Source organism: Perca flavescens, chromosome 4 (genome assembly GCF_004354835.1).
Source record: "Perca flavescens isolate YP-PL-M2 chromosome 4, PFLA_1.0, whole genome shotgun sequence".
NCBI lineage: Eukaryota > Metazoa > Chordata > Actinopteri > Perciformes > Percidae > Perca > Perca flavescens.
The window spans coordinates 2752284-2773036 of record NC_041334.1 but is presented as its reverse complement, the minus strand read 5'-3'; the positions used below and the strand labels follow the sequence as shown (position 1 = coordinate 2773036).

The 20753-nt window shown below is 41.8% G+C and overlaps 1 protein-coding gene and 1 long non-coding RNA gene across 3 annotated transcripts; one reads left to right on the top strand and one right to left on the bottom strand.

The window, feature by feature from the left end:
• The first annotated feature begins 6686 nt into the window (after window positions 1-6686).
• Window positions 6687-13478, top strand: LOC114554168 (nuclear factor 7, brain-like). 2 transcript variants are annotated; one of them, XM_028575823.1, is made up of 2 exons: window positions 6687-7204; window positions 11968-13478. In XM_028575823.1, exon 2 carries the CDS (start codon window positions 11986-11988, stop codon window positions 13345-13347), a length of 1362 nt encoding a protein of 453 aa, XP_028431624.1. In that variant the 5' UTR covers window positions 6687-7204; window positions 11968-11985; the 3' UTR covers window positions 13348-13478. The 2 variants fall into 2 exon arrangements, with proteins under 2 accessions (XP_028431624.1, XP_028431623.1); XM_028575822.1 differs by lacking the exon at window positions 6687-7204 and adding an exon at window positions 11303-11334.
• Window positions 13479-17835: 4357 nt separating this feature from the next.
• On the bottom strand, window positions 17836-18799 carry LOC114554169 (uncharacterized). Its single transcript, XR_003692392.1, has 4 exons — window positions 18665-18799; window positions 18296-18402; window positions 18070-18190; window positions 17836-17951 (listed from the first exon to the last, which is right to left on the bottom strand). It is a non-coding gene; the product is annotated as an uncharacterized LOC114554169 (long non-coding RNA).
• Between the last annotated feature and the right edge of the window lie 1954 nt (window positions 18800-20753).

Here is a 20753-nt window from a genome sequence, read left to right as displayed (position 1 = left end):
CGTTTATTTTAAATCAAAATGGTCCCACGCCACACTTAGCCATGTCCTGTTCATGATTACTTTTGAAATCAAAAGGGAAACTCGCAGCTAGGTAACTGAGTATGGAGTCAAATATTGCCCGGTGGTAAAAGGTTTAATTGCTGCCACACTGTGAAATTAATTTCATTGCTTCAAGACTCAGTTAGTTAGTTTAATCGATAAAAAAATTAACGTGATCGACGATATTCTTAATAATCAATTATCGATCGTTGAGTAATCATGCCCATCCCTAGCATGCACACACGGACGCTACAGCAGTCTCTTTTTCCCTTTCTCTCAACTTTTCCGCCATGTGTCGCGCGTACCTGCTCGCAGTGTGTCGGTGCTAATCTCGTACATATAGGGAACATTGTGAATTAATTTGCAACATGTCAGCTGTTTGGAAATTCTTCAGCGTGTGTGCAGAAGATAACAAGTTTGCAATATGCAACACCTGCAAGGAATAAGTAGGGCGTGGAGAGACGACATCAAAAACCAGAATCACATTTTTTTAGTTGGATATTGGATGTTAAAAGAAGGAAATAGTTCTAACATTGCACGTGAATTTCCAACACCAGGAGTAATTTATATAGTTCTACTTTATAGTGATTCATTCACTGTTCAAAAAATGTTCTGTGCAAAATGTTCTATTAAAGAAAAGATAGAAAATAAATATTTGTGTGTGCTGTAAAGTGGTTAGAAAAAATGAAATCGGAATTGGCTAAAATCTGTATCGGCTGGCCTAACTCAATGGAAATCGGAATCTAGGGCTGTCCTCAACTAAAGAAATTCTTAGTCGACTAACACTTATAGGATTTTGTCGACTAATCGATTAGTTGATAATTGACAGAGCTGTGCGCTTTGAGAGGTGGTTAAGACTAGAAAAGCACAATATAAATGTAGTTAGTTAACCATCTGTAAAACTGAGTTTCTCCACAATTAATCCTGCAAAAGCACCACTTTAAATCTTGTGTTTACCATAAATGTGCTCAGAAGTTTCTTGGAAATAAGTAATTAAGCATGAATAAGCATAAAAAAATGACTAATCGATTAAAGAAATCTTAGTCAACTAAGACCAAAACGGCCGATTAGTCAACTAATCGACTAAGAGGTGGCAGCCCTATCGGAATCGGCCTAGAAAGTTGTAATCTGTGAATCTCTAGTTACAGCAATTGTTCAAGTATTAAGTTAGACCTCAGTCCATGCTGGGGGAAGGAGGGAGGGAGGGGTTGTGCATATGGGCTAATATAGCAAGTAAACAGTGTAACAGTATAAACACTAAGCCGTAAACAGTGGGCCACTGGACAGTCAGTACATAACTGTTGTTGTAGAAGGTAGTGGAAGTGGTGGAGAGGGAGGAGAGGCAGACAGATTAGGCAGAGAAGTCCCTCTCTCCTCTTCCCTTTTGTGAAACATTGTAGAGTTGTATGGCCCTGGGGACAAATGACTTTCTCAGTCTGTCAGTTGTGCATGGCAGTGTGCGTAGTCTTGAGCTGATCATGCTCTTCTGCTTTGTGAAAGTGCAGTGGAGTGGATGACAGTCATTGTCCAAAATGTTGAGCAATTTGTATTGTATAGTATATATCTCTGGTGAAGTTTGTGGAAAAGGGAGGGGAGCCATTACTGACTGTACTTTCTGTATGTTGTGTTTTCAGCTTCACTCGAAGAAAAAATGGATTCCAGATTAGAGGTGGATCTTTGCTGTCCGGTCTGTCGTGATGTCTTCAGAAACCCTGTTTTTCTATCATGTAGCCACAGCTTCTGTGAAGACGGTCTGCAGAGATGGTGGAGAGAGAACCCAACACAGGAGTGTCCAGTCTGTAAGACAACATCCTCAAATGCAAATCCACCTTGTAACCTGGTGTTAAAGAACCTGTGTGAGGTCTTCTTACTGGAGAGAGACCAGAGAGCTTCACAGGCTCTCTGCAGTCTGCACTCTGAGAAACTCAAACTCTTCTGTCTGGACCATCAGCAGCCAGTGTGTCTCGTCTGTCTGCATTCAGAAACACACTCCAACCACAGAATCAGACCCATCGATGAAGCTGCACGACAACACAGGAAGGAGCTTCAGGAAACTCTGGAGCCCTTAAAGGAGAAGTTAAAGGGTTTTGAAGAAGTTAAAGAGGAGTGTGATCAAATGGCAAAACACATAATGCTCCAGGCGCGATGCACAGAGTCACGGATTAAGGATCAGTTTAAGAAGCTTCACCAGTTTCTAGAAGAGGAAGAGGAGGCCAGGTTGGCTGCACTGAGGGAGGAAGAGGAGCACAAGAGTCAGACGATGAAGGAGAAGATGGAGGCTCTGAACAGAGAGATAGCAGCTCTTTCAGACACAGTCGGAGCCACAGAGGAGCAGCTGAGAGCTGAAGACGTCTCATTCCTGATCAACTACAAGGCTGCAGTGGAAAGAGTCCAGCAGCGCCCCCTGCTGGATGATCCACAGCTGCTCTCAGGAGCTCTGATAGACGAGGCCAAACACCTGGGCAACCTGAGCTTCAACATCTGGAACAAGATGAAGGACATGGTCTCCTACACTCCTGTGATTCTGGACCCAAACACTGCTGGTCCATTAAGCGGCCTGTCTGAAGATCTGACCAGTGTGAGAGTAGGAGAGGAACAGCTTGATCTTGATAATCCAGAGAGGTTTGATGTATATCCCTCTGTCCTGGGCTCTGAGGGCTTTAACTCAGGGACTCACAGCTGGGATGTCAATGTTGGAGACAGTACAGGCTGGTCACTGGGTGTGTTAGCAGAGTCTGTCCAGAGGAAGGGAAGCATAGAGTCTGGATTATGCAGAATAGGGTTCTATCAAGGTAAATACTCATGGTCAGATCCTGCCACTGTTCCCGTAGTGCAGCCAAAGGTCCAGAGGATCAGAGTGACTCTGGACTGGAACAGAGGAAAGCTGTCGTTCTCTGATGCTGATACTAACACACACATTCACACCATCACACACACTTTCACTGAGAAGATGTTTCCATTATTTACCAGTTGGGATAAAGTCCCACTGAAGATATTACCAGTGAAGGTGTGTGTGACAGTGGAGCAGAGCAGTTAGAGATAAAGAGGATAATTATATTAATGATGTTTATTTCTTAACCTTTGTGTTATCCTTGATTTATTTATTTTTTTTTACATCAGAAATATTGGTTTTGTTCAACCAAATTGCCCAAAAATAACTTGGATGCATGGATGCCTGCTAATCCAGAGAGGTTTGACATATACCGCTCTGTCCTGGGCTCTGAGGGCTTTTTCATGTAAATAGGAACATGTTGGCTTTATTTTGTCACTTATTCAGAGCAGTAGGATTACTGGAACCATTACCTGCATGTTCTGTGCTGGCCTGATGCCGCTGGAGCCGTTAGACAGCATTACAGCACACACGGAGATGAGAAGGGTATGCATCAACTTGTCTAACTCTGGGGGTTACGGTGAATAAGATAAAGTCCCAATAAGTCGGCGTGTTTCTTTAACTTTGGGACTCACAGCTGGGATGTCGAGGTCTGGTCACTGGGTGTGTTAGAGCGGTCTGTCCTGAGGGAGGGATTTGTACAGTCCGGCTTATGGAGAATAAGGTACTATTTAGGTCGATACGCAGCACAGTCGCCAGTAGATCCATCTGTTCCTCTCATAGTGCAGGAGAAGCTCCAGAGGATCAGAGTGACTCTGGACTGGAACGCACAAGAGCTGTGTTCTCTGATGCTGATACCAACACACACTTACCACCCTTTCACTGAGAGGACGTTTCCAGTCATTTTCACTGGGGATAACGTCCCAGTGAAGATATTACCAGTAAATGTGCATGTGATAGTGGATGACAACATTTAGAGATAAACAGGATGATTCATTTGATGTTTATTTCTTCAGTGGAATTTCTTCATGATTACAAAGACATGTTAATTTCTTTTTTTAATAAATATTGTTAATGTTTTAATTATTTTGAAGAAAAGTTATATAAAGAAAAGTTATTCAAAAACTGCATGTTTAAGCAGCCAATCAGTGTTGAGATCAAGAAATATTAAACTCTAGTCGAGATTTAAGTTACGTTAAAATCAATGTTTAAATTCTTTTTGTATTTGATGTAATACAGAAGATGACTATGTCTCTAAAAGTGTTTCATTCAGTTTCCATCAGTTCAATTCTGCTAATGTTGGTGATTTAAATAACAATGCTGAATGTACATCCGTTCCTGTTTTTCAACAACATAAAACATTGTCTTGTTCGGCATATTTTGTTTTTCGGTTTAATGCTTATAGGCTGACTGCTTCTGTGAAAAATACAGCAATGACAAAGCTTAGCTTTATAAGACATTGGGGAATGATGTTATATAAGTGGCGTGATGAAATTCAAACTGTAAATATACTATAGTTATGCCGAAAGTGTAGCTAGCTAGCTGTGATATTTCCCCATTGTATTGAATGGGACATATAGCTAGCAGCTGCTCGTCCTACAAAGACGCCTCGCGTTCATAAAAATGCCTTAAAATCAAATCGGACACAACGGTTAGCTTTATAAGACATTGGGGAATGATGTTATATAAGTGGCGTGACAAAATTCAAACCGTAAATATATTATAGTTATGCTGGCAGCTGGCCGCGGAGCCCCGGTAGTGCAGTATCCACAAAGGGTGACTTTGCGCTGGGTATGGAGCCCAGCAGGCTGCCGCTTTCTCGTCAGACTGTGGAGCTCCTAAAGTCCGACACCTCTTACCAAATTTGCAATTAGCCATCAATTTTCGTAAAACGGCCCTTATTTGAGCTTTATATAGTTGATTTCTCGCATAAAAAGGTCTCAGAAGTGAATTTGGTAAGGAAACATTGCAGTGTCTGGAATATGAGATTCTGTCGCGTCTCTGTGTGTGTATTGGGGATTCACTCAACCAATCAGCGCGCGTCTCTAATGTGTGTATGGCGATTCGCTCAACCAATCAGCGCGTGTCTCTGTGTACGTATGGCAATTTGCTCAACCAATCAGCGCACAGCTCATCTAAATATTCATGAGCATACCATATCTGGAAGAAAAGCTCTTGTTAAAAATAGGGCCAAAACACAGGGATGCATAAGGGCCAATCAAATATAAACCAAGCCATTTTCAGCCCAACCAATGTTACATACCCCATTAGGAGACCATAAGGAACAGTGTGAAATACCCTATATAATCATTCTATCACCCCTTTAATGCTGTTAGTTGATTGTCAGTTTGATTGTCAATTCTCTGCAGCAAGATCTGTGAACCTACCTCATCTCAGCACTGACAAACTGCCTGTACCGGTGAGTATATGTCTGTCTGTTTGTAAAGAAAACTATCTGTGTGTGAATGTTTTTCAAACGTGCATATTAAGTGTGTGTGTGTGTGTGTGTGTGTATATCAGGTACATGATAGTGAAATACAAGGACAAAGAGACCCAGCAGAGAGACCCCAAGACCCACTGCCAGAATCCTTCTTGCCATTCAGTCCTAACCTGGACAACCCTTCCTGCAAAGTAAGCCGTGCAAAGTTGCCAAATGTCCTTTTTTTTTCAGCAACATATCTTTAACAGCTATGTAAACTACATTTGTCCAAACTAATGAACTTGCTAAACACTTTTTCCAACATTTCATTCTGATTAACAGGTAACGGGAAGAATCCTTTTACTGTCCATCCCAGCTATCATTTTTGGGCACCTTGGATTGGGCGAGGCACACGAAGGTCCAACACTGTTAAACACGGAGTTTTTAAAAGCTCAAGGTCCAAGAAACTCAGCAGAGGCAGATGGCATCAATATTACTGAAGAGTAAAGTGAATTTATGAATTTGAAGGTATCCTTCACATAGTTTGTATCACCCTTTATTTTGTTCTTTTCACAAAGGACTCTCATGGAATCTTTGTCTGATATAGGCCTACAAACTGCAGGAGTTGTATGGAAGCAAAGGGGCTTTTTGATGCAGTTGAATAGATTGAAGTCACAACAATAGGCCTAAATGTTAGTGGGGATAATATAACACATTGTCAACCCAAATTTACTGTATCTATTCTTTCCCTTGACCTACACAGGTGTGGTGTTGATTCTATAGATAGAAGACAGATTACGTTGGAAGAGGAAGGCGGGGTGAGCTGCGGGGGATATATTCTGAAGATCCCCACCCTGGGTTCTGCAGCCATTTCTGCCAACTGACGGCAGGATTTCCTGAGGAGGGATAACAAGGATCTGCACACTCAAGAATACAAAAATAAACATGTTACACTCTTTCCAAGACTGCTTTTTATTTTTATATTCTATATTGTTTTCACACTTCACTGGGACATTGCTGCAAATACAATTGCTTATCAGCAAGGCGAGAGGGCATGATTAATTAATCAATTAATTTCTTTGTTTGACTATAATCTGCATTTATTTTATAGACTGACATATATTTTTAAGTATTTTAGTCATTTGTATGATTGCCTACTGTTTAGTTAAAAAAAAAAATATATATATATATATATGAAGTATTTTATTCATTAGCATGATAGTCTGCATTTATCTTACTGTTTGGTTAAAAAACACCAAATATATTTTCTAGTATTTTATTCACGAGCTTTTACTTTGAAATGTAGAAGCTCGGGGAAGCTTTTACTTAGAAAAGTAAGAGATATTTTTTAAAGTACTTTATTCCGGACGGCACCAGGCGGGATGGCATGAGACGGAGACGCGAGCTTTTATTTTGAAAAGTAGAAGGTCGGGGATGGCATCAGGCGGGACGGCATGACTGGACGCTCCCGCTCCGGGCTGCAGTCTTGTCCCAATGTGGCAGCACCATGGGCAGCACGCGTACTCTGCTGCGAAACAACAGCCAATCAGAGCGCAAGATACGGGCTGATGGGAAACCAGGGGAAGGGATCTTCTGTAACTTTACTGTTTGCTACACGGGCTAAAGTTGTTGATGAACCTAGAAGAACGTAAAACACGCGTGGAACAGTCTGTCGTGTAAACAGGCGTAAACGCCGTAATCTTTCCTTTTTATTCTTTTACTGCAAAACAGCCACCAACAACTTGGAGAGCTTATTATTTCTGGCGGACAACCGTGGATGTGGTGCTCACACACTTTCACCTGGAGGAATCCGCGATGGTCGCCGGCCGGGCGGACAAAACTTCCCCTGAGTGAGTTCAGCTACAGGACAGAAAAGTGGAAAACTGAACAACCTGCTCACACTCCAAACACTGAAGGTGAGTTTGACTAAACAATGTGAAGTCACATAGACATATTAATCGTAAATACCGCATTGGCCGCTGTTGTTGTTGCATTGGAGCGATAGATGTAGATACTGCCTCTGGCTTGTGAAATGCGTCTGCCGCCGCCATCTTTGGACGGTCATCCGACCATACAGACTCAGAAAATAACCGACTTTTGTGGTGCTTTTGGATGTTCGTGTTCAATTACCGAAACTGAGCAACATGTAATAACATTTCACAGATAGAACAATATTTACTGTGCTAAACGTGTCGAATGTATTATTACAAGAAGTAACGTTAATCCTTCTTATAAGCTAACACATTTAAGTGATTCTCCTGATAATGTAAGCAAGTGTTTCTCAAATGGGGGTACGTGCAGGGTGCAAACTACAGGGGAGCTAAGGGGAGCTCGGCTCCCCTTAATAAGACATGGGCTCCCCTGAAAACGTGATTTGTGAAATTTTGGGGGGTCTCCAAAAATATTGACAATGTGTCATTTTGACGTGCAATTTCAGTTTTGTGTAATGTGATCATCGTGGATTAATTATAATTATTATAGGCTACTATAGTATACATACTATATATTATACTATACATGCTATTCTTGTTATGAGCAAGGCGTGGTGGCGCTGTGGTGCAAATTCAACTCATGTTTAGTAGGCTACATGTTAACTCAAAGATTCATAGAAAAAATATAAACGTTGGAGGCCATTAATCGGCGGGCAAAGTCCTTGAAATCCATTCTGCAGTAAGCATCACATAGCCATGGCAAAAAGAAAACAAGGCAGATAATTCATTTTGGTTTTACTAAGAAATTGTGTAGCAATGACATTAATAGCATAACTAATTCACCTGTTGCAAGCCCTGTTATGGCGCTTTTCCATTACATGGTACCTACTCGCCTCGCCTCTACTCGCATTTTTTGGTTTTCCATTACAAAAAAAAGTACCTGGTACCTGCGAACAGGTACTTTTTTTAGTACCTGCTCAGTCGAGGTTCCACGCGAGCTGAGGCGAGCCGAGAAGGTGACGTGAAACCCTGCAGGCTGCTGATTGGTCGGAAAGAAGCGTCACTGATCACTGCATTGCTAGCGAGAGACGGCATTTTTAAATAGTTTAGCCAGCGGTGTTTTTTTGCTGCCGGAGGCTCCACGCAGAGCTTTCTCCGTGGCATACAAGTGGCCTGATGGTTATACTGGTGCGCTGGTGTGTGCATGTGTGATGTGTGTGTGTCGAGTCGCCGTATGTGTGTGTGTGGGGAGCTAGTGAGCGAGGGAGAAGTGAGAGAGTGACTGCGATTATCTCCGCAGCGAGTAGCGACTCTAGTCATATATATGTGAGAGAAACAAAGCGAGTAGTGACTCTAGAGTCATATATATGTGACCACGGTGGGAAATCTGGAGCAGTAAACGTTAACTATCTCTTTGATATCATGTTGTTTACGGAGACGGAGAACCAGGAAATGCGTCGGGGATATGTCAATGGGAAAAGCAAGCTACTAAGCCACGCCCACGGCAGTCGCTATGACGACCAGCCACGCTGAGGAGATACTATAATCTGCAATGGAAAACGGACGCACAGCGAGTCAAGGCGAGTCAAGCAGGTACCATGTAATGGAAAAACGCCATTAGTTAGCACACCTCCCCCCGGGGTGACAACGCAAGGAGAAGCTGAAGAAATAATGTCCTCTCTGGCTGAAGATGATCCTCTCTTGCGCCTCTGTCCCGTTAAATTGGAACAGCCAGCAGTGGAGAGACTGGAAGAGCCCATATACATGGCTGTTTGTTAAGGAATGGAAGCTGGGGTGCGTCGCTAAGGTCTAATTGAACGGATGAATTATGGTATTCTTCGGTAGACTGAGTAACTTTAACCATTGTTCATGTGAAATCTCAAAGACAGCCCGATGCTTTGTTTATAGTTGTGGCTGTTTGCAGTTTGACCCATCTATTCCTGTCGATAAAGTATAATAGGGTAAATCCTGTATAGTGCATACACTTGTAGCTGTTATGTATCTTTGTAAGTCATTGTAAGTCGCAAGCGCACGACCCCCCACGTGAAAAAAAAGTGGGCACCCCAAAGGCCATGGTATAGTTCGAACACTGGGTACCAAGGGGTACTTTGGAGAACTGTAGGAGGTACGTGACATTTTTTGCAATATGTTTTTCATTTACAAGGCTTCTACTGTCTGTTACTTTTAGTTTTTTTCTAAGTTTTTGTCGCTGTTTTTAAAGGTTTTGTTGCTTGTTTTGACCTATTCTTGCCTTTCTTTTTTCCTCCCAACTTTTTTTAACTTGTTTTTTTAATTTAACAGTACCGTGACATGCGGAACAGACATTGTACAAAAAAGAGAAAAACAGAGTGCCCCCTCCCTCCAATTTCCCACCCACCCAGTTCAGGTCAAAAGCGGACAGGGACAACCCAAATAGTCCTGCACGATTTGAGGGAAAATATGAATCAAGATTTTTTTTTATCTTAGAATTGATGTCACGATGATATCAGTGTAATGTTTATTGCACACGTTAACCATTAACTGCTTGTCTTTCATGTCTTCAGCTGTCCTATCAAAATAAAGGCTGAAAATGCCCCCCCAAACAAATGGCCTATGGCCTGAAATCCCCAGTAACCAACAGGGACTCCCAGTTTCCCCGACTCCCAGAACAGCAGATCAGTCCAACATCTGAGCAACAACAACACAAACAGGCAAACGGCATGGCAGCATCGCATGCCCAAGGCACAGCACACAAAAAAAGGCAAAACTAGCCAATAGTCCTCAAAGATGTGGATCGCAGAGCCCTTGTATGTCAGCTTGCCACAAAGCCTACGATCCTTGCGCACAACGAACTCCCTAGTTTGGAATCTGTGGAACCGCACCACAACAACTCAAGGTCTTTCAACGGAGCCAGGCCTCGGAGCTGGCGTTCAGTTAGCTCTTTCCAGTTCCGGAGCAGAGTCCAGTATTCGTTCACCAAGGACTTCAGCTAGGCATTGAGAAAAAAAAAACGTTGGTTGCACACCTTTGATGTTCTCAGGGAGGCCGACTATTCTTATGTTATAACGTTGGTGTCTGTGTTCAAGATCGATGAGTTTAGCTTGTAGCTTAGTGTTCACCTCAGTCACCGCAGCTAGCTTAGCCTCAGACCAGTTTGTTTTTAGCCCAAGTAATGTATTGATATCATTCAAATGTGTGTTCCCAAATCCCAAACTGACATTTTTTTATATTATTTGTATCATTTGTAGGGTAAAAGAACACAGTTTATGTCCATGATCAACACAGTTGGCAATGATCTATGAATTGAATGATTCCTAAACCATTCTGTTATCAAAATCCATTCTGTGGCTGTTGAGATTTGTAAGCGGCTGCAAACGGGAATAATCACTCGAAGTTAACCAACTATTTCTTTTATTAGGGCAGGCATATTTCTTGTTTAAACACATACAAGTTCAACTAAATTAATGAATACATTTTCTTCTTCTTTAATGAATGTATTGAGCCTGCTTAATGAATTTAGTGAGCCTGTATTTCCATAGCTACGGTACGGGACCATCGCCTGCATCAACGTTACCGTACGACAACAATAGACAGCACTCCTTGCCTTTTTTATTTTATTTTATTTCCCGTTTCCCGTCATAACCTTTCCCGGGAATTGGGAAATAGTCTTGATCAGATTTCCCGGGAATCCTGTTTCCCTGGATTAAACCCTAGTCTGGACACTATCTAATCTTGCCTCAAGTTTGGTTTGAAAGAAAGATTTGAACTCAGTCAGAAGTGAGGCGTTGTGGCGGCAGTCACTGGCGAATCACCCTTCTTTGGGACGTCTTTTACTTTTTCTCTTTTACTACTTCTGCTACTTGGGCGGAGCAAAGAGTAGCAGTGCTTTGCCTTTCTGAGAATATAGTTCCCAGTTTGTGTACGGTTAGAAGATGGCTGTGTCTCATGTGACCTTGTTATTTGTACACCTTGTGACTATACAAATCACAACATGTAAATAGGAACATGTTGCCGTTATTTTGTCACTTATTAGGAGCAGTAGGCTAGATGGAGCCGGTTACCTCCAGGATCTGTGCTAGGCTAAGCTAGCAGTGGGGCCGTCAGACAGAGTTACAACACGCACAGAGATGAGAAGGGTATGTATGGACTTGTCTAACTCTGGGAGTTACGGCGAATAAGCTAAAGTCCCAATAAGTCGGCGTGTTCCTTTAAACATGACTGAGCCTCTGACATGGAGGATTACTGGGAGAGAAGGTGACTTTCACAAGCATGTTTAAGGCTTTAAGCTAACTTGCCCCTGTACGGGGGCAAATGTTTTTTGTAACTCAACCATTTAAATGACATCAAGGCTGAAAGCCGCATATTCTAACTATCTACACAAGATAAGATATTTTGATATGAAAACCCGCATTCTAATTTAACCAAGTATCCTGGATGATAAATACATGTCTGACCTTTTTTAGCAAAGGAAACCACTTAAATCTGGTTGGAAATATAGCGAGAAATTATTTTAACTGTGCATAGATAGAGAAAAACTACCTCTTTCATATGTGAAAGGATATTCCATATAGCTTAGTTTGGCATATCTTTGGCATCTATCAAGTCTTTATTTATGGTCAGACTGAGCCAGAAGTACATCCCAAGATATTGGCGACCAGACGCATCTCATGTGCGCCGAAGGCGATATCTACGTATATATCTCTGGTGAAGTTTGTGGAAAAGGTAGGGGAGCCATCACTGATTGTACTTTCTGTCTGTTGTGTTTTCAGCTTCACTTGAAGAAAAAAATGGCTTCCAGATCAGAGGAGGATCTCTGCTGTCCGGTCTGTCGGGAAGTCTTTAGAAATCCTGTTTTTCTGTCATGTAGCCACAGCTTCTGTAAAGACTGTCTGCAGAGATGGTGGAGACAGAAACAAGGTCGAGAGTGTCCAGTCTGTAAGACAACATCCTCAAATGCCAAACCACCTTGTAACCTGGTGTTGAAGAACCTGTGTGAGGCCTTCTTACTGGAGAGAGCTTCAGAGGCTCTCTGCAGTCTGCACTCTGAAAAACTCAAACTCTTCTGTCTGGACCATCAGCAGCCAGTGTGTCTCATTTGCAGAGATTCAGAAAAACACACAGACCACAAATTCAGACCCATTGATGAAGTAACACAAAAACACAGGAAGGAGCTTCAGGAAACTCTGGAGCCCTTAAAGAAGAAGTTAAAGGGTTTTGAACAAATTAAAGTGAAGTTTGATCAGACAGCAAAACACATAAAGCTCCAGGCGCGACGCACAGAGACGCAGATTAAGGATCAGTATAAGAAGTTTCACCAGTTTCTAGAAGAAGAAGAGGAGGCCAGGATGGCTGCACTGTGGGAGGAAGAGGAGCAGAAGAGTCGGAGACTGAAGGAGAAGATGGAGGCTCTGAACAGAGAGATAGCAGCACTTTCAGACACAGTCAGAGCCACAGAGGAGCAGCTGAGAGCTGAAGACGTCTCATTCCTGATCAACTACAAGGCTGCAGTGGAAAGAGTCCAGCAGCGCCCCCTGCTGGATGATCCACAGCTGCTCCCAGGAGCTCTGATAGATGAGGCCGGACACCTGGGCAACCTGAGCTTCTACATCTGGAACAAGATGAAGGACATGGTCTCCTACACTCCTGTGGTTCTGGACCCAAACACTGCTCAACAAAAAGTCTTCCTGTCTGAAGATCTGACCTGGGGGAAATGGGGACAGAGAAAGCTGCTTCCTGATAATCCAGAGAGGATTGATAAATACCCCTCTGTCCTGGGCTCTGAGGGCTTTAACTCGGGGACTCACAGCTGGGATGTTGAGGTTGGAGACAGTACAGGCTGGTCACTGGGTGTGTTAGCAGAGTCTGTCCAGAGAAAGGGATTCGTACAGTCTGGGTTATGGAGAATAGGGTTCTTACAAGGTTATTACTCAGCAGGGTCACCATCAGATCCAGCCACTGGTCTTGTAGTGCAGAAGCAGTTCCAGAGGATCAGAGTGACTCTGGACTGGAACAGAGGAAAGCTGTCGTTCTCTGATGCTGATACTAACACACACATACACACCTTCACACACACTTTCACTGAGAAGATGTTTCCATACATTAGTCCCTGGTATAACGTCCCACTGAAGATATTACCAGTGAAGGTGTGAGTGACAGTGGAGCAGAGCACTTAGAGATAAAGAGGATGATTATATTCATAATGTTTCATTCTTAACCCTTGTGTTATCCTCAGATCAAATTTGACCCGTTTTTACAGTCCTTTATATCAGAAATATTGGTTTTGTTCAACCGAATTGCCCAAAAATAACTTGGATGCATGGATGTACGTTGTATGGATACAACGTTCTTCGCAGGTAAAATTAATGATTACTTACATTGAATTTGTCGCTGCTACGTCACCCGGTATCATTGGTCTGATTGGTTGAAGGACTATCCAATTGCGTACAGAGTCATTTGAATATGCCCGTTGATCACGCCTCTAAATACAGAGCAGACTCACCCAGACTAATGTTCAATCTTACAAGATTGAGCTTGGTGATAGCCAGACTACAATTTCATAGCATTTGAAAAAGAATCTTTACACAGTTTTAAAACAGTATCCAGACTAAATGTTGACATTAACCAGTCTTTGATTATCCATTCACCATCCTCTGATCTGAACGATTAATTAAAATAATTTATAATTTCTGCTTTTTCTAACTAAAAAATTAGGTATAATGTCATAAATTAGGTTTATTGACCATAAATAAAATAAAAAAAATCTTTGAAATAAGTCAAAAAAACTTTTCAGTTTTGATCGTGTAGGACAAGTTCATGGTTGACGGGAAGACAACACAAGGGTTAAAGGGAAATGTGGAGCTGAGAGCTGAAGATGTCTCATTCCTGATCAACTACAAGGCTGCAGTGGAAAGAGTCTCTCAGGAGCTCTGATAGACGAGGCCAAACACCTGGGCAACCTGAGCTTCAACATCCATTGCTGTTTATTTCTTATGGGGAATTTCTTCATGATTATAAAGAAATGTTAAAGGAACATGCCGACTTATTGGGACTTTATCTTATTCACCGTATCCCCCAGAATTAGAGAAGTCCATACATACCCTTCTCATCTCTGTCCCTGTCATAACTCTGTCTGATGCACCCACTAGCCTAGCTTAGCACAGATCCCGGAGGTAACCGGCTCCATCTAGTCTACTGCTCCCATGAGTGACAAAATAATGCCAATATTTTCCTATTTACATGTTGTGATTTGTATAGTCACAGCGGGTACAAATAACAAAGTCACATGAGACACAGCCATCTTCTAACCATATACATACTGGGAACTATTCTCCACAGAAGGCGAAGCACTGCTACTGTTCCTTTAATTTCTATTTCACCTGATTGTTTAGTTTTAAAATCTGCTCTTTTTTTTATCGATATTGTTCATGTTTTAATTATTTTGACTTGTGTATGTTGAGCCATGTAGACCAGCAAACACTTGAAGCTGATTTGATAAAGAAAAGTAATTCAAAAACTGCATGTTGAAGCAGCAAATCAATGTTGAGATCAAGAAATGTTAAACTCTAGTCGAGACTGAAGTTACGTTAAAATCAATGTTTAAATTCTTTTTGAATTTGATGTAATAAAGAAGATGATTATGTCTGTAAAAGTGTTTCATTCAGTTTCCATCAGTTCAATTCTGCTAATGTTGGTGATTTAAATAACATTAATGTTGAATGTACATTCATTCCTGTTTTTCAACAACATAATAAAACATTGCCTTTTCTTGTTTGTCATATTTTTTCTTTCTTTTCAGTTTAATGCTTAGTCTGACTGCTTCTGTGAAAAATACTGACAAAATACAATATTGCTAAAAGGTGGCAACAGCCTCCAGTTTATCATCCAACAGTACCATGCCATGGTAATGACTGCTAAAGCATACCTGTGAAGTTTTGGAAAATAAGGGAAATTTTCCGGCGCCCACCGCGAGCAGTCCCACCACCCCAACCAAGCTCCGGTATCCCTTACATTTTAAGACCAGTGTACAAGAAAGCTATAATCACCACTTGATGCAGAATGCTGAAAACATTTACAATTTACAACATTGCTTGTCTTTTTACATTTTATTTTCATTTCATATTGCTTTTCTTTTACAGTTTTTCTTTTCATTTCACATAACTTTTCTTTTCTCTTTAGTGAGTTATTGTACAAATTTGTTGCAGACTTTGCATTCTTTAAGACTGTTTTGGAAGGAGTGTATTTGTGGGCTGGGCCAGAGTGGTTAATTTTACATGAGAGTAGAGCGCGGACAGTTCTGTTGTCTAACGTCATCCTATTCTCTGTAACAATCTTTCGTACCATGCTAAACACCCTTTCTGAACTTGCATTGCTATGGGGAATACATAGTAAAGCCTTCATAAGTTTTGGCAGCTCACTGAACCTCATGTCCTTTCCTACCAGGCCCCAGAATCTGTCGATTCTGTCTTCTTGGGGGAGTTGCTTACTATCTGTCACCTGATAGTCTGTGAATTCCTCTCTCATCTTGTCCTCTTTCAGCCTCAACCGAGGGAACAGGGCCCCTAGCCTTTCCACTGTAAAGTAAAGCAAGTGTTTGACTGAACATTGCAGATCTAAAAAAGTATCAAGTATACTGTGCCAATTATTTGTTTGGATATCAATGGGGAACTGTCCCCACAGGATGTTATGATGCGATGTAAAGCCCTTTGAGACAAATTGTTTGTAAAAATGGGTTATACCTTGCCTAACATCAATAGGCTTTATGCACAGATGCACTACTTCCTGAACTTAAGCCAGCTCCTTTATTTCCTGTCTTACATTATTGGACAAACTGATTAATCTAGGTGTGTCTGACCATTGCTAGGGTGGTTGCTAGGGTAAGTAGTGGAGCTGGGCATAAAGCCTATTGGAAACTGTTTCTATTATCTACCTGTCCCTGGTGTTATGTTAAGACGAGCTGCAGGGTCCAGCACTTTCAGGTCCCTCAGGAGTGGATGGTCGAGGGGAAAAGAGGAGAACATCTTCTTAAAGGTCCAATATGTAATATTTGTACTGTAATAAATCCAAAAATGACACCAATGCCTCATCAGATATTAAGGAAACATGTTAAATTGAAATACTATCTTTTCTGACAACAATGCTAATTTCAGTATTTTTTCTTTTTGAAATTTACATTCCGTGACGGAATTTATGTTTATGTTTTGATCTGTGTGTTGTTATCAACGGCCCAGTTTGACAGGCAGGCCGGGTTGCCAGATATACCTGTAAAAACGTAAACCCAGCGCGCTACAGCTGTAACGGTAGTACAGCCATGAAAGCAGCAAACAAACGAACAGGATCAACGGAGATAGATTCTACCTCACATAAAAAAAAAAAGAAAACAGCATGTTTCTAACAGTTGCGTGACCAGAGACGTAACAACCCCCTCGTAAATATTGGAGATGTATTTGAAAGATGGAGACAGCTTAGAGCCCAAAAGGACGCAGAGTTAGCTTATTTCCTCCTGAACAGGTAAGCATTAGCTTCAGGCTAATTTATCACAGCTACTAGGGATGGGCATTTTTTGTCATTTCAACATTTGTGTACTCACATTGAATTATATAGCTAGAGTAACCGAGTTGGTTACTCGCAAAAACAATTGAGACATAGCCAGTAAAGTGATCCCAACTGGTCCTGGCTAACGCCGCCATGCTAACCCTGCTAACTGTTAACGTTACCGGGCAGCCCATGGCTGTTTACAGCGTGTAGCCTCTTCAGCGGCTGGAGCCGATAACGGTGAGTTATTTTAAGCCACGAGAGGGGGGCTGTAAATCGGAAAGAGAGGACTATGAGTTTGCAGTGTGTTTAGCAATTGTTGCCGTAATTCTAAGCCAATGAAGTGTGTTCCGTCGGCAAGGTAGTGGTATTTTTAGCGTTTCGTATTGTAATTCTAAGCTGAGGAAGTGTGCCTGACTGGCGTGTGGAGAGGACAGTGAGGTTGTTGTGTTTTTAGCGGTTCATACTGTAATTTTAAGCCGAAAAAGTGTGTCTGTCAGTTGGTTACAGAGCTCCACGTGAGCACGGGCTTTTATGACTGTCAATATAGCCAGCATCTAATGTTAGCTAATCTGCTGTGCTGTGGAGTAATGTTTGGCTATGTGAGACTAGCATCTACCGTTAGCTACTCCGCTGTGCTGTGGAGTAATGTCTGGCTATGTTAGAAAAGCGTCTAGCAACATTGTTGTGAATGCTGCGGTCTCAGCCTGGCAACCTCCGTGAACTTCGAGTCTGGGCAGGAGGGGGGGGGAGACAACTCTCCAGTATTTTGAATTGGTAGTGCAGTAACTATTTTAACCGCTAGCTGCCAGTATTACACACAATATTACATATTGCACCTTTAAGCACTGCCTCATAGAAGCTTCTCACAGTTCTACAACAGCATAAGAGTGAAAAAAATGCATTAGTGGTAATATTTTTAGGCACACTACAGCCTATACTCTCATACTGTCAAAAGATGATATATCATAATATAACTACTGGGTAATATACTCACTGAAAGATTTTCTTTTCGACTGACACAGGGAGCTCAGCGCTTCTCATGAATGCTTTTGTGTCTGCTCCGATAAAGAGATCTTCATCAGCCAACTAATGTCCATCTCCGTACTCCACCTCCCTGAGAGGTACACCCACGATTGCCCTGGCTGGAATGAGGTAGCCCAGGATCCTCATCATCAGCCTGCACATCTCCTCTTCAAGTCTGAATTTGTACTCCCTCTGACTGCAGATAATATCAATGGTCACAAAAAAATAACAGTGAAATAAGAATGCTACAATAAGCACAAACATTTAATTATATACTATTACTCACTCATTCATTCAATATCATTGACACCCACCTGGAAGGCAATGTTAAATTCAGAACAGGAAGTAGGTCTTCACGATTGGATCACGCAGATGGCTTGCCAGATCACGCACTTTAACACTCCTCTCCACCTCTTAATAACTGTTAAAGTAGGCCTACAGTACATAGAGATACAGGGTGGCAAAACATGGTTAAAATGGAAATATAGCATAGTAAATAGTAAATGTGTAGATATCTGCTGAGTGGAGTTACCATCCTACCTGTAGTGCATCCCACTGGTTCGGCACCCTCTGGATGCAGGTTAACAGACTCAGCCATCTGGTGCTGCAGTACCTGAGGAGCTTCAGGTGGTCTGAATCTTTTTGCACTGAGAGATAGAAAATTACTATGTTAGTGGTTGGAATTGTGAGTGAGTGTGTGTGTGTGTGTGTGTGTGTGTGTGTGTGTGTGTGTGTGTGTGTGTGTGTGTGTGTGTGTGTGTGTGTGTGTGTGTGAGTGAGTGTGTGTGTAAAGAATATGAACTGCAGGCCTACTAGGCTACCTTGTTCATGAGTTAGCCACATGCAATGTTGTTACATTGTAACACACACAACATTATATAAATAGCAGGCCTATATGTATGCGTTTACCTTTTATCAAAGTGGGTGTGTATCCCCACCAGGATGTCTTCCACTGGTACCTGGGCTGCTCTGATGCCACAGCCAGTGGCCAGCTGTACCAGGTGGCAGATGCAGCCAAGGTCCTGGACGTGGGGCTGGCTGGTCTTCAGTCTGCTGATGACAGAGTTATGGCGGCCTTTCATAACACTTGCATTATCAGAGTTAAAGGCAATCAGGTTATCCCATAGGATGCCTCTTTTTCTATTGGAATCAGGAAAAAAACATCTCAGACAAAATGTAAGGTTGTAATTAAATGCAATCTACTAAACATGTCAACAACACAGTGCAGTTCCCCTTACGTTTTTACGATTTTCTGCATTTCCTACATTGCATGTAGGCATCTCCAGGTTGTTCGATTCGTCGCACATCAGTGAAAAGGGCTGAGATCGGCATGTTTTGGCCAACTCGTCCTCTAGTTCTGCTGATATGGCACCTGTTGAGTGTCTAGTAATTAGCTAGTAAGTTAGCCTACAACATGCATGCCATGAGTTAATGCTCAAATTAACCCATTAACCCCCCCCACACACACACACACAATTGTTTTTCTTTTTAAGGTGCACAATCTCTACCTCCAACATTGCCAAAAGAAAAAATATTCGAAATAGCAAATCCTTCACACAAATGTGAAAACACACTAAAGAGAAGGTAATTATTACACTATAGCACTAAGAACAGAAAACCCAAACTACAACTAAAACCTGACCTTTCTTGCCTTCCTTGATGCAAAATCATCAATGATGTCATCGTATGAAATCTGCTCCCCTATTGAGTGATAGATATTGATGACGGCAAGGCCAGTGATCGGTTCCTGGGACATGGTGACCTCAGATATGACTTGATCAACTTTAGTTTGGTAAAGCTCCTCTCTGCTTGAGCCACAGTGACTGACTGGGACCAAAAATTAGCCCTGGCATTTTGGCCCAGACCGGCCCACCACATAAGATCACAAATAAATAAATACATAAATAGATAGATAGATAGATAGATAGATAGATTTTTATTGATCCCAAAAAAATGAGAAATACCAGTGTTGCAGCAGCACAATATCAGACACGCTGCACACACATAATATAAATGAAATAATAGGATACAATATACATGAAATAATAATAGGACAGAATACTGTATAAGAACAAATAATTTAAAATATATACACGTTGGGAATAAAACTGTACAACTGTTTAACTAGTATTGATAAAGCTGTACCTGTCCTTGCGCTCCCCTGAATATGTAAACCAACTCCTACTCCTAAAACTACTAACGCCATGTAATGAGTAAGCAAGAATCAGTGAGAGTTGACATATTAAATACTTCAACAAAGTGCCATTTATTAATACACAAAAACTGTATACTCCTAATAAATCATAAAACAAGCTATATATATATATATATATATATATATATATATATCATTTCGAGAGGCCCTATGCTATATAATTTGAAGAGGTCTATCATGAGTTTTTGTCTGTCAATGCAGATAGAAAAGCATCAATTCTCGTTAAGAACGTTTGTATGATGTGCAACGTTTATATAGGTTACTAATGCCATCATACAGTAAAGCATTCCCACTTTTTTATTGTTGTAGTGTTATCATCAACAGTTTGTCCACCACTCAGTTTTATCAAGGGGTTAAGTGTTTTAAGGGGAGTTGTGTTTACCGCAGGTTGTACCCTCACTCCCTCATCTCTGTCCCTCTCCTCCTGAGTCTCCTCCTCACTGTGCATGTCACTGTAGCCGACACCAGCACCACTATCATCGGCCACGGGAGCTGATGAAGGTCCTGCTACTGCTGAAAACATGTCTTTTCGCTTTTTTCTTTTATTTGAGCCGCTTGGGTAACTTTGTTTCATTTTGGCGTTTAGACCATTGACATAAAAGAAAGGTTTGGACTCGTCTTGCTCCGTCTCTGTGTAGCCATTTCTCCTGTCACCGTGTGTTTATCTTTCGCGCTGCGGCGCACTGGTACGGACTAGTGTTGACCCTCTTTTTTTTTTTTTTTAAGTTCTCGTGCCGCCCCCCATGTGACATGAAAAAATGCCGCCCCGGGCGGCTGCCCGGT